Source organism: Rhineura floridana, chromosome 5 (assembly GCF_030035675.1).
Source record: "Rhineura floridana isolate rRhiFlo1 chromosome 5, rRhiFlo1.hap2, whole genome shotgun sequence".
Lineage (NCBI taxonomy): Eukaryota > Metazoa > Chordata > Lepidosauria > Squamata > Rhineuridae > Rhineura > Rhineura floridana.
The window spans coordinates 122915896-122930695 of NC_084484.1; the positions used below are offsets into that span (position 1 = coordinate 122915896).

The following is a 14800-nucleotide window of genomic DNA, read 5'->3' on the forward strand; positions in this document are numbered from 1 at the left end:
TAAGAATGAGAGTTTACACAGGAAGGAAGAGTTAGCAGGAGATCAAAGGATAGGTATAGCCTATCAAGAGGTCTTTTCTCTACCTCTTTTTAACACCATGCAGACCCAACCCACCAGTTCGAGTTGAACCACGTATTCCAACACATACCACTCAAACAAAACAAAAAAATTATCTGATTGGAAATTGAATCCATCCTTCCCAGTATGTTAATTTTCCTTTACCACTATTGGGTAAGAAACAAACTGTCATACAACCAACAAGAGGCATCAGGGGGTTTCAGGGGGTTGAGCTGAGCACATGGAACCACTGTTGTTGCTTCTGTGGATGTAAGGGAGGGAGGTAAATGAAATGCAAATAGAAAAAGAAAAAGACAGTGATGATTTCCTAAATGCAATACTATACCAACCACAACAAGATTCCTATGAGTAAGGCAGAAAACTCAGCATCCCACAACAGGTCAGGTTTCCTAATCAAAACTAAAAAACTTCTGGCAGCCAGTCAGCTAATGTTACAGAAATCCCCATGCGGAACAACCTGACCCAGGGGCTGCAGTTAGTGCAGAATGCTGTGGCACTATTGCTGACATGAGTGAGACACTATCAGCTCATAATACCTCTGCTCTGAAATCTGCATTGGTTGCCAATTTGCTACCAGGCCAAGTTCAAGGACTGCTTTTCATGTTATGGGTTTCACATAGTACTTTTTCTGCTCTTTTAAGAAATCAATCCTTTTGTGTGGCAGCACCCACACTTTTGAACTCCCTGTTTATTGAGATTAGGCAGGCGCCTTCATTGTACTCTTTTTGGCAGCTGCTAAAAACATTTTTGATTAGGCAAGCCTACCCAAGCATGTAGAAGCTATTTTTGAAATCTGTTTTGTTGGTTTTATTATTTTGAAGGCGTTTAAATATCTGTTTTTAGCCGTTTTTGCAAAAAAAATCATTGTTTTAATTCCTTCTGTAAACCGCTTTGAGGGTTTTTTTTTTTTTACAATAAAGCAGTATATAAATGTTGTAAATAAAATACATACAGTAAAAAAAATTCAGAGTCACTGTGGCCCTTGGGCCTCTTTCCTCTTTTAGGAACAAAGAAAGCGGCCTTATACTGACTCAGGCCATTTGGTACCATCTAGCTCAGTACTGATGACATGGACTAGCATTGGCTCTCCAGGATTCCAGGCAACAATCTTTTCCAGAGATAGGATTTTGGACCTTTGCATGCAAAGCATGTGCCCTCCCACTGAGCTACTGCCCTTCCCGTTTAAAAATTATATTTTAAAATTGTGCTTTTCAATTCACTAGTGAATGCACAGCATAGCTAGGGCAGATCCACACCCTTCATTTAAAGCACATTCAACACACATTTGAAGCATATGAATCCCACCACAGAATATAGGAACTGTAGTTTGTTAAGGGTGGTAGGAACTATAACTCTGAAGGGAAACTACACTTCCCAGGATTCTCTGGGGGAAGCTATGGACTTTAAATGCAAGTTGAACGTGCTTTAAATGTATTGTGTGGATCCACTTCATATGCTTTGCCTGCATGTAAATCATTTTAATTACTTTTTAAAAATGGATATCAGCTACAAAGTTTACTGGGTGACCATGGACTACTCACCATCTCTCAGCCTAATCTGTCCCTGAGAGTGAAAACAGCAGAGGGGGCAATGACCAATGAAGGGCAGACTTAAAATGTAGAGGAAATAATAATGTAGAACCATAGTATGAAATCAGATACTTATCGGGACATAGTATGAAAAAATATTTATATCAGCATGACTGTAAAATATGTTTATTATTTACACAACCTGTAAAGATATTTATAGTGCAATCTTGTGCATGTTTACTCAGAAGCAAGTCCCAATGTATTCAGTGGGGCTTACTCAAACAGGGAAGCGTGCACAGGACTAGAACCTCAAGTGATAAGGAACTTCATTCACACAACTCAAGATTCAAAATCATGTTACTTTAAGTTATTTTAAGTTATTTTAAGTTATTCTGCAATAACTGTTTCATATTTGTTTTGTGGTTATTAGATTTTAAATGGGTTTAGTTCTTGTTGTGACCTGCCTTGGTTTCCAACCCTACCTCACAGGGTTGTTCGAAAGACTCCATACACACACACACACACACACACACACACACACACACACACACTGCAGTTTTAAAAATACACACACCCCATATAATAGTCTATTATCAAACCAGTTGGTCATTCCAGAACATTTTTTTTAAAAAAATCAGTATTAGTTTCCTATAATAATAAAAACTGAGGAAATAAAAACTGTGCTAAGTAAGCCTGATTACTTTAAAAAATAGGATTGAGGAGGAGAGAAAGATTTACAACACAAACACAATCCTTTGCTATGTTCACTCAAAAGTCCCATTGATTTATAGCACAATCCTAACCATGTCTACTCAAAAGTAAATCCTATTGAATTCAATGGGGTTTATTTCCAGTATGTGGGACTAGCATTGCAGCATTACTCGCAGAAAAGCAACTATAGGATTACTGCTTCATATTGGGAAGGTTTTCAAAACGTGAATTAAACAAATAAACTGCCCTCTTCAACAGCCCAGGAAAATTTAAACAAGTTGCATGTACACTTTTAAATTTCTGTGCAAAAAGTAATTGAAATATAACATTTATAACATGCTATTTTTGCAAGTAATTTAAAAAACCCTTCATGTACAATATTATTGTAACAAAAATTGTTTACAGTAAACGATTGCCTACCAAGACACTGATCTGATTTTTTTTGTTCTACATCTCCTGACCTGCACACAAAGACAAAGCTATAAACAAGGAAAAGTCAACCGTTTTCTGGCCTTGCAATGGGTTCTAGCTATTGCCTGCAGGCAACAAATCCTTTGTCAATCACAACTCTGACTTCATTTATTGGCTACAAACCTAAAAGGGCAAGGTTGGAGCAGCCAGCTCCAAGCTCATTTAACAGAGGTTGCGGGGGGAGGGGCTGACATTTTGGTGTATATCTCTTGAACTAGACTACCTTGCTGTTGTTATGTGCCTCCAAGTCAACTACGACTTTTGGCAACCCTATGAATCAGCAACCTCCAGGACCATCTGTCATGAACCACCCTGTTCAGATCTTGTAAGTTCAGGTCTGTGGCTTCCTTTATGGAATCAATCCATCTCTTGTTTGGCCTTCCTCTTTTTCTACTCCCTGCTGTTTTTCTCAGCATTATTGTCTTTTCTAATGAATCATGTCTTCTCATTATGGGTTCAAAGTATGATAACTCAGTTTCATCATTTTAGCTTCTAGTGACAGTTCTGGTTTAATTTGTCCTAACACCCAATTATTTGTCTTTTTCGCAGTCCATGGTATGCACAAAACTCTCCTCTAGCAGCACATTTCAAATGAGTTGATTTTACTCTGACCTGCGTTTTTCACTGTTCAACTTTCACATCCATACATAGAGGTCAGAAATACTATGGTCTGAATGATCCTGACTTTAGTGTTCAGTGATATATCTTTGCATTAACGACCTTTTCTAGTTCTCTCAAGTTGCCCTCCCCACTCCTAGCCTTCTTCTGATTTCTTGACTATTGTCTCCATTTTGGTTAATGACTGTGCCGAGGTATTCCTTGACAAGTTCAATGTCCTCATTGTCAACTGTAAAGTTACATCAATCTTCTGTTGTCATTACTTTCATCTTTTTGACATTCAGCTGTAATCCTACTTTTGTGCTTTCCTCTTTAACTTTCATCAGCATTCGTTTCAAATCATTACTGGTTTCTGCTAAGAGTTTGGTATCGTCTGCATATCTTAAATTATTGATATTTCTCCCTCCAATTTTCACACCTCCTTCATCTTGGTGCAATCCTGCATTCTGTATATGTTCTGTGTATAGATTAAATAAATAGGTGATAAAATACACCCATGTCTCACACCCTTTGCGATGGGGTACCAATCAGTTTCTCCATATTCTGTCCTTACAGTAGCCTCTTGTCCAGAGTATAGGTTGCACATCAGGACAATCAGATGCTGTGGCACCCCCATTTCTTTTAAAGCATTCCATAGTTTTTTATGATCTACACAGTCAAAGGCTTTGCTGTAATCTATAAAGCACGGTGATTTTCTTCTGAAATTCCTTGGTCCGTTCCATTATCTAATGTATGTTTGCGATATGATCTCTGGTGCCTCTTCGCTTTCTAAATCCAGCTTGGACCTCTGGCATTTCTCGCTCTATATATGGTAAGAGCTTTTGTTGTAGAATCTTGAACATTACTTTACTTGCATGGGATATTAAAGCAATAGTTTGATAATTACTGCATTCCCTGGGATCCCCTTTCTCTGGAATTGGGATGTATATGGAACACTTCTAGTCTGTGGACCATTGTTTAGTTTTCCATACTTCTTGACAGATTTTTGTCAAAATTTGGACAGATTCAGTCTCAGTAGCTTGTAGCAACTCTATTGGTATGCCATCTATTTCCGGTGATTTGTTTCTTCCAAGAATTTTAAGAGCAGCTTTCACCTAGCATTCTAAAATTTCTGGTTCTTCATCATACGGTTCCTCCGTGAATGAATCTGTCATCCTTGCATCTCTTTTATAGAGTTCTTCAGTGTATCGCTTCCATCTTCCTTTTATTTCATCTCGGTTAGTGAGTGTGTTACCCTGTTGATTATTCAATATCCCTACTCTTGGTTTAAATTTCCGTTTCATTTCTCTAACCTTTTGGAACAGGGCTCTTGTTCTACCCTTTTTGTTGTCCTCTTCAATTTCTATACAGTAACTATTGTAATAGTTCTCTTTGTCCCTATGTACTCGTCGCTGTATAGTTGCATTTAGGGTTCTGACTGTGTTTCTATCTCCTTTTGCTTTTGCTTTCCTTCTCTCTTTAACCATTTGAAGAGTTTCTTCAGTCATCCATTGAGGTCTTTTTCTCTTTTTAACTAGATGTATTGTCTTTTTGCATTCTTCCCTGATAACGTCTCTGACTTCATTCCATAGTTCTTATGGTTCTCTGTCAACTAAGTTTAAAGCCTCAAACCTGTTCCTTATTTGATCTTTATATGCTTCTGGGATGTTGTTTAAATTGTATTTTGGTATTATGATTGCTTTGTTGGTCTTCCTTAGCTTTACTCTGATTTTCGATACGACCAGTCCATGATCTGTACCGCAGTCTGCTCCTGGTCTTGTTTTTGCAGAAAGTATGGAACTTCTCCATCTTCTGCTACCAATTATATTATCAATTTGATTCCTATATTGACCATTTGGTGATGTCCACGTGTACAGTCGTCTTTTCAGTTGCTCAAAATATGTGTTTGCAAGAAACAAATTATTGGCTTCACAGAATTCAATAAGTCTTTCTCCTGCTTCATTTCTGTCTCCTAGGCCCCATTTCCCCACAATTCCTAATTCTTCTCTCTTCCCTACTTTTGCATTCCAATCCCCCATGATTATCAGCACATCTTGTTTGGGTGTGTGATCAATTTCTTCCTGTACTTCTGCGTAAAATCTCTCCAATTTCTCTTCTTCTGCATTTGCCATTGGAGCATAGACTTGGATGATGGTTCTGTTAATAGGTTTTCTGTTTAATCTCATTGATATCACTCGCTCAGATCTTGCATTGTAGCTCCTAATTGCTCTTGCTACATCACTTCTCACTATTAAAGCAACCCCATTTCTTCTTAATTTCTCATTTCCTGCATAAAATATTTTGTAGTTACCTGATTGAAGATATCCCATTCCTGTCCATTTTAGTTGTCCTTTGTTCTTCCCCAGTAGCTTGGTGAGTGCCTTCTGACCTGGGGGTCTCATCTTCCAGGACTATCTCATGTTGCATTTTGGATACTCTGTTCATAGGGTTTTCGTGATAAGAGATAGTCAGAGGTAGTTTACCATTGCCTTCCTCTGAGTTTGGATGCATCTTAGTCTGGTGTTTCAGCTTTGACCATTCCGCCTTGGGTGCCCCTGCTAGGAGTCTAGCCTCTTGGTCTAGACTTCTGACATGATTGCTCTTAGCTTCTTCAACACTCTCAAACCCCCTCACCACGTTAAGGTGTGCATCCTAGAGGGGGCTAAGCTACCTAGAAACTTAATTTAAAAAAAATGAAAGCTGCGAATCCAAAGAGTGGAATGACTTACCCAGAGACCCAGAAAGGATCCCAAAGCTCCAGTCTCCAGGCAAAAACCAGTCCTGGAAGCCCTAGTTTATATAGATATTTTGCTGTGAATTTTTTGCAAGTATAGACTCAAGAGAGACTGATACTGCTATTTATTAATTTTGGGTTAATTTATCTGTTGTCTTGGAGAAAGGGTAGGAATCTTTTCAAATTGCAATACAATCTGACATGCATGAAAAGTAGAAATACATGTAAAATCAAAAGTCTGCTAAACTTATCATTGTGAATGGAAGCATGATGTGTTCTGAAAATGCTTCCCTTTAGGACTCAACAGTTTGAGGTCCTGCATACCTTATGTGAGATGCTGCATATCTTTTTCTTCCCAGAGAAGGGATGGTATTGTATGATACTAATTTTCCCAGGAAATAAATGTTGTGATTCTGATTTGCATTTCCAATTTTTGTAGTCTTGTTTCACAGATGCCACCGTTAGCTGCTCCTGTAGTAATAGTGTTTGTACCTGTGTGGTATGTGCAACCACTCTCCTCTGAAGCTTGGCTTTAAATATGTAGGCTCCTACATGTTTAACTGAGCTTCACAGTATTCGAAGTTGTTTTCTTCAGTGCCTTTTCTTTCTTATTTTCATTGTCTAACTAGACAAAGAAACGTTAATCTCCAGTGCTCTAGGCAGTGCAGATTTTAGAGGTGTTCTTCTGTTTCCCTCCTACTTGTCTCTTTATTGTCCTCTATATATTAAAATCACAAAAGATTTTGCTACAAGGAATTTATGATGTGTTTTAGCAGCAGTGGCTTTAAGCTTAATGTGTACTTACTCAATTCAAGATATAATCTAAAAGCTGATGATGCTTTGGGTTTTGTTTCTGTTAGTGATCTTTCTGTATGAGTCATACATGTAGTAACAACTTACTGTGATCGTTTGTACAACTGGTCACCAGACAATACAACGAAGGTTAATGAATTATTGTTTTATGTGAAGTAACTCTTATTCATAGTAAGTTGAATGGTAGTGAATACAGAGAAAATATTTTGATGTATTCTCTGCTCTGGATCTTGGCAGACTGCTGTTGCCTATAACAAAATGTGGAAGAAGAGAAGCAAATCCAAAATAGCAGCTTTTAGAGTTAGTAGCCATTCACCCGTTTTCTTTAATTGAGTCTGTCTGAAAGTAGGTGCTTTAACATACAGCCATCTCTTGTTAACATGTGTGTTTATTTTAGCATGATGGTGTTGTGTTTTCATCTCCCACGCTGGCACAGCATGTTGTTTCATCTGTATTTGCTTTATTATTGTACGAGGCATTTTAAAATGGCTTAGTGAAGAGAAGGATTCTTGTCACTTACAGATTCACTCTCCTATTTGTGGAAATTTGAGTCATTTGAACAAGTCTTTTATTGTTTAAAATTCTGACTGTTGCTATTTGAACGTAACAAAAGAGAGAGTGATCTAATGTCAAGAATTTCAGAGTATACTCCTGTACATTTGTTGGCTTGTGCTAAGCATGTTTTAATTTAAACATTTTTTCTACACATGTGTATTTTCAAATTGAATCATTGTTATGCTGCTTCCCCCTGTTTGCATGATATGATTTTATTTTATATTTTTTTCCACTCACCAGATGTTTCCAACATTTTGCTTCCCACCACTGTCATCCCCTCCCTTACCACTGCAACAGTCACAACCACTGTAGCCTTAACAAGCACAGTCCCATCGGCAGCGGCCATCAACACACGAGGTACAGTATGCTTCTTTGTTATGGCCTGCAAATCACAGTATCAATAGGCAACCACAGGTATAAGCACACTAAGTATGACCAAAATGCTAAAGAGAGGATGTGAATATTGCACGTTTAAAGTTCAGTTTACTATACTTTGGAAAGTCTAATTTAATTGTCAGCAATTACCATAGTTATGAGTGCATTTTTGTCTAATGATATTTATGAATGTTGTGTGTTTAGCTGGTTTTATAAGTAATTGCTTCCTTTAAAATCACATTAAACTTGAATTAGAAGGAAACATACTTAATTTTAAATTAACATTGTCTCTTAAAATGATAGCTTTTCTGTTGCTAATAGGCTGTGAATGTGTAAGTGATTTGGATTTAACCTTATATTTATTTAGAACTGTTTTATTAGTGTTTATAGTTTAATTTTTCATTAATTCTGTTTCCTTCTGGCGATATCTAACAGGCCTTTCTGGAGCATAGTTATTTTGCCCTAGAAATCTATAGTTGTCCCTCAGCTGCAATTGAGAATCAAGATCACATTTTGAAAAGTAATGCTTCTTTTATTAGAAAATTACTGTTTCTAGCAGTGTGATGGTGGTGTTGTGGAACAGCAGTCACACACCCACTCAGCAATCCATTTGTTATAAGTCACAATGCTATGGCTGGACTAGTGATTTTAATGGAGATTAGTAACACCTTCACACAATCAACCAGTTCTTTGCTGGATGTGGGAAAGTTGTACTTGATTGGACAAGGCTGCAGAATGGAGTAAGTCTCATTAAACTCAGTGGTGCTTACTTCTGAGTAGACGTTAAAGGATTGCACTGTTAACCAACCAAGAAAAATAGTTGATTAAATTCATAAATTTGAGACAAGTTTCCAATTATTAATTCATATTTTCTAAATAATGATGCATACTGACAGGTCAACATAACCACTAATATATGTTAATTTACAACTAAATAAACAATTAAGCTACAAAAGAGAGTATATTTTGTAGATGTATGTGTATACATGTGTAATATTTGTTACACACATACACTTGTGAGTATGTATATGTATATATGTGTGTGTATATATGTATATGTATGTATATATGTGTGTGTGTGTGTGTGTGTGTATGTGTATATATGAACGTAATTGTGATTAACCAAACAGGTTTTTAGTGTATTAACAAAACGTTTCAGCTTCCGCCTTCATCAGCTGCTAACATACAAATGCTGTTACCAAGGTGGCAGTTATAGAGCTTTGAGGATGGAATGCTCAGAGGGGCTTCATTTGCAGAAGCTCAGTAGTGGTGGTACTGTCCTCCAGGTTCAGGCCATGTGGTGCCAATGTGTCCAGAGAGTAAATCCAAAAGTTCTCCCTTTTAGTCAATGCTGCTGGATCTGCTGGCATCTCTATCGCTGTAATGGAAAAGTCCAACAGGCTGTGACCCTCGATGTTAAAATGCTTTGCAACTAGTTGCTCCACTTTTTTTGTCAAAATTGCCGACTTGTGGTTCCTGAAGCGAGTGCGTAGGTCATTTATGGTCTTTCCTACGTATTGGATATGACATCCTGGTCTTTTGCACTCGATGATGTAAACTATATTGCAGGACCTGCAGGTGATGTTCTGTTTGATGTAATATGTCCTGCCTGTCCTAGTGCTTGTAAAAGTGGCTATCTCCCTGAGGTACACACAGGTGATACAGCGTTTGGAGTGACAAGGATGAGACCCAGGATTGGTGATAGGTGACTTAAGCACAGCTCTCACTAACAGTCTGCGCAAATTATATTTTATGTATATCTTTATATCCCACCTTTCTTCCAATAAACTCAAGGCAGCATACGTGCCCCCTCTGCTTCCATTTTTATCCTTTCAACAACTCTGTGAAGTAATTTACTCCTCTGAGATAGTGATTAGTCCTTCAGCTTCACAGCTGAGTGAAGGCTTGAACCTGGCTCTCTCCAGTCATAGTCGGCATCAGTACATAGTGTTATTGATTTTGGAAAATGGTTCATAGTACATAGATAAGCATTTAAAACAATATACAAGATCACCCAGGAGGACTCAGTGGATGACTACTTGTATACCAAATGGCTGAGGCATCTCCCTGCTGCAACAAGAGTGTTCCATCTTCCCAATATATGGAGACAAAATACAATGCAACTAGTGCTGAAACAGAGGCAAACTAAAGCACACTGTTTTTGTTTCCTTAGCTTTGCAAACTTTTACTACGTATTTTTGAAGCTTGCAGCAATTTTCAAGATATTCTGGGAATAGATGTTTGGTTCTCAGGTTTTTTCTGCCTTTCCTAAGGCAGTCTACTACAGTGTTTAAAGCCCCAAATGAGTAGTTCCCAAACTTTCCCCCCCACTTGGAAACTGCTGAGGGTCTTTCTGACTACTTACTGATTTTTGTAGCAATTTTAATGTGCTGTGCTACTGTATGATTTTTAATTGTATTTTAATTGTTGCTTTTATTTTTATGTTGTATTTTATTGTTTTACAATCTGCATTCCATGGAACTTAAATTGTGATACAGTAAAATACAATATAAGAAATAAAAGCAACAATTAAAATACAACTAAAAATCAATATGAGTATTTAATGTGGGTATGACACAGGCCACCTGAATGAAGCTCGTGGACCACTGGTGTTCCACAGACCACAGTTTGGGAACACCTACCCTGAATGATTCAGGCACCAAATATCTGCCTCCTTCCCTACAGACCCTCTTGGGTGTTAATGTTGGCAGACAGGGCCCTCTTGTTAGTTCCACTGCCTTCAGACTTTTGGGAGCTGGTGGCTTGGGAGAGGGCATTCTCTGTGGCAGCCCTTAAGGTGTAGTATTGCCTCCGCGCAGAGTTCCGTCTGGCACTTTCATTATATATTTCTGTCATATACTGAAGGCGCACTACTTTACCCTGGCCTTTGACACCTGAAAATAGGACCCACCCTATTCTCTTGATTGTAATTTGTATGTGGAACACCAAGGCCTAAGAGCAGCAACAACTGGTGACATTTTGACTTGGTGGGGCTACAATTTTTAACCTTGCTGTTTTACTGACAAGACTTGTACAACACTAATTTAGGAAAGTGTGCCATTACACATGTGCAGAGTGCCATTGTTTCCGTATTGAAAAACATCAATTATATGTACATCTATGGACATGGGAAGAACTTCCATGAAAGAGGGTCCAAGTATGATTTTCAGACAAGATTGACTCCATGCATCTTATTTAGAAATTAAGCCATATCACATGACATAAGCTTTTGAATTAATGTATTGTTACACCTACACATCCATTGCCAAAAACCTAAACAAATACTTGCTTCTAGTTGCATGCTATACCCCCCCAATTTAACTTTTCATTATCCAAAACACTTCTCTCTCTAAATTGAAAGAGCAAAGTATTGGAAGCAGATACACACACACACACCTTTTCTGGAAACACTCTGAAAAATACTCTGGAATTGCATATGGCTTACCCAGGGCTTGGAAAAGTTACTTTTTTGAACTACAATTCCCATCAGCCCAATCCAGTGGCCATGCCAGTTGGGGCTGATGGGAGTTGTAGTTTAAAAAAGTAACTTTTCCAAGCTTTGGGCTTACCTCAACCTGCCCTGTGCTACCCAGCAGCTGTTGTAGCTTATAATGAGTGAATGCAGAGAAATGGTTAATACAAAGTTTGTAGCAACACACAAACAAACCATCCATCATTTCTCTTCCCAATCCCCTCATTCAGAGAAAAAAAATGCAAAACAGTAAAGTAGAAAATAGATAAATACTGTTAGAAAGAGACTCTCACTGTGTGCACCATTGCTTGCTTGGTCTCTCATGTGCACATGTGCAAAATCACAAAACAGACACTAACACTCCCTGCTGTTTCTCCTGTTGAGGAGGGGCAACATTCCAGGAAACAGCTCTGAGCATGCCCGGAATACATCTATGATTCAGATAGGTCTAACAAGTCTACCCTGAGGTAGACCTACTAATGCTATGACTATATATGTGTGCTATGGCTGTATGCTAATTCCTGATTGGCTGCAATGCTGTCATGACAACAAGAGGGGGCAGGAACCTGTGAAACTGCTGGTGCTAACACTAGTAAAATGTTATTTTTTTTGTTTCTTCTGCCTGGAGACAGATAGGATGGACCTCCTGGCCATGCCACCCTGAGCTCCTGCTGGGAGGAAGGTCGGGATACAAATTAAATAAATAAAATAGTAGTTTTGGATTGGAAATGGCTGAGCAGTGCAGACAGCTGATTGGCCAGAGAACAGGAGAATGACATAAATGTCTTAAGTTCAAATGGAATGATAATGATTGTATCAGAGATTGGAAAGATTGTGGCTTTTCGATTTTTGTAAATTTGGGGGAAATGTTTACATTTTTTGCTTGCAATTCCCCTTGGTAGGGGAATGCCCTGGTTTTTCCTAATGGACCAGCCTCCACTGCCTAACAGGCTCATCCATATCCTTGAGAGAACATATATGTTGCTCTTATGAAAGTAGATCTTTTTGAATGACCTGTTGTAACTCAAGTTAGTTTGTAGATTGTAGTTCTGCAGAATGATTGTTTCTTACAGCACAACTGCTCAGTTACAGTGCACCCATAGTCTCCTTTTCATACACATTCCCACCATCTGGTGGTGTTCTTGCTAATATTGGGTATCCAACTAACTGGTGATGTCAATGCAAGGTTTTATGCTTGTGCAATGGAACTCCCCCCCCTTCCTTCCCTGCATGCACTGCCTAAATCTGTTCTGGGTTTTCCCCCAACCCTCTGGAGAAGATTTGAGGTCACACGTGAAGGAGAGGGGGAAAGTTCCATTGTATAAGTGTAAATCCTTGTGGTGACAGAATGACTGTACATAACGTAAGAAATAAGAACTCCCTATGGGAATTAGAGGAAGCTAGTTCAGTTATCTTAATAGTAGCTATATGTAGTAGCTCTGTGTGTGTGTGGGAGAGAGAGAGACTCATTATGAAAAGAAGTTCCAAACACTAGTTAGAACAGCTAGGTTGCAGTTTGCTCCTCATAAGCACGTGAGGAAATATCTGGCATTTTATGGTTATACCATCATCTTTACTGTTTCTGAGTATGGTTGAGTATGAAATCTATGTTCAGAGCTGCTTGTTCTTTGGAACACAGCTTTTTCTACAATAATTTTTATTTTCAGTTTGGCCTCTTTCCGAAATATTTTTAAAGAAAGTCACAGCATAAAACTAATATCACAGAATTGTGCTGTTGGAAATGAATAATCTAATTCTCCCCACCGCAAAAGCTGTAAAAGATGTGTGACCACTTCTAGCAAGATGCAATTCATGACCTCTTTTCATTTTCATATGGGGTCTCTCAATTTGCATTGTCATCATTTATCATTTATCATAATCCTTGTATTTCAAGAGCCATTAAATTTGTCTTTCTAGAATTCCATATACAGTCACAAAAGGCACTATTTCAATACATATATATTACACAATATGCAGCTACTGTGCTTTGGAGCTCCCATCTTAACTATTAACTCATTTCACACTGAAGTGATTCCTTATGATACTGCAGCCTATGCTACAGCTTATATATTCCACAGGAAAGTAACATTTACAGCTGACTCTAAAGATTTGCAATCCAGGCATGCTTTCATTTGCATAACGATCAGAAAGCAACCTTGAAAAGTTACTAAATCTACTTGGATCATTAACAGTAGCATTTCATGAAAGGCTTCCTTAGACTAGTTTTTTGCTCACTTGGTCAGACACACATTTGCTCTTAACTTTCAATCACTGTAACTATTAAGTGATATTTTTTGTATTTCTATATTACCCATTAATTTAAGAAATCTAAATGCAATTCAGTGTAGGGAAGAAATAGACTTTTAAAATATTTTGGCTTGTATGTCTGGAAAAATATTAACAACCATATCAACAAAAGTATTGTCAAAATGAGTAGACTGAAGAAAACCAAAGAACCAAAAGACAGGAAAATCTCAATGCCTCAATAGGCTTTTGTTGTAGATTTTCTGAGCCACAGCTCAGAGGTAGAGCCATCTGCTTTGCATACAGAAGGACCCAGACTCAATCCCTGGCATCTCCAAGTAAGGCTGGGGGAGAACCCTGTCTGAAATCCTTGAAAGACGCTTCCAGTCAGTGTAGACAAAATTGAGCTAGATGGACCAATGGCCTGACTCAGTAGAGGCAGCTTCATATGTTTTGCTGTGTAGTTTTCATATAGGAGCTAGTGGCTGATTTATGTTTTGCAGGGGACTGCATAACGCCCTTTTGGGGGGGTCCTATTCATTCACCTTTACTTGTTTTTGTTGCTATGTTCCTTCAAGTCAATTACGACTTATGGCAACCCTATGAATCAGCAACCTCCAATAGCATCTGTTGTGAACCACCCTGTTCAGGTCTGTGGCTTCCTTTATGGAAGAGATCAGTCCATCTCGTTTGGTCTTCCTCTTTTTCTACTCCCTTCTGTTTTTCACAGCATTATTGTCTTTTCTAGTGAATCATGTCTTCTCATGATGTGTCCAAAGTATGATAACCTCAGTTTTATCATTTTAGCTTCTAGTGATAGTTCTGGTTTAATTTGTTCTAACACCCAATTATTTGTCTTTTTCACAGTCCATGGTATGCGCAAAGCTCTCCTCCAACACCACATTTCAAATGAGTAGATTTTTCTCTTATCTGCTTTTTTCACTGTCCAACTTTCACATCCATACATAGAGATCGGGAATATCATGGTCTGAATGATCCTGACTTTAGTGTTCAGTGATACATCTTTGCATTTGAGGACCTTTTCTAGTTCTCTCATAGCTGCCCTCCCCAGTCCTAGCCTTCTTCTGATTTCTTGACTATTGTCTCCATTTTGGTTAATGACTGCGCAGAGGTATTGCTAATCCTTGACAAGTTCAATGTCATCATTGTCACCTTTAAAGTTACATAAATTTTCTGTTATCATTACTTTATTTAAAGGAA

The 14800-nt window shown here is 38.2% G+C and overlaps 1 protein-coding gene across 4 annotated transcripts in view; it reads left to right on the forward strand.

The window, feature by feature from the left end:
- The window catches only part of CADM2 (cell adhesion molecule 2), an 844740-nt gene that overhangs the window by 748364 nt on the left and 81576 nt on the right, over positions 1-14800 (forward strand). For 3 of the 4 annotated variants that reach the window (XM_061627959.1, XM_061627960.1, XM_061627962.1), the window contains one exon: positions 7729-7845. The exons of the other annotated variant lie outside the window; for it this stretch is intronic. In XM_061627959.1, coding sequence (XP_061483943.1) covers positions 7729-7845 — 117 coding nt within the window. The remainder of the gene's footprint in view (positions 1-7728; positions 7846-14800) is intronic. 4 annotated transcript variants of the gene reach the window in all.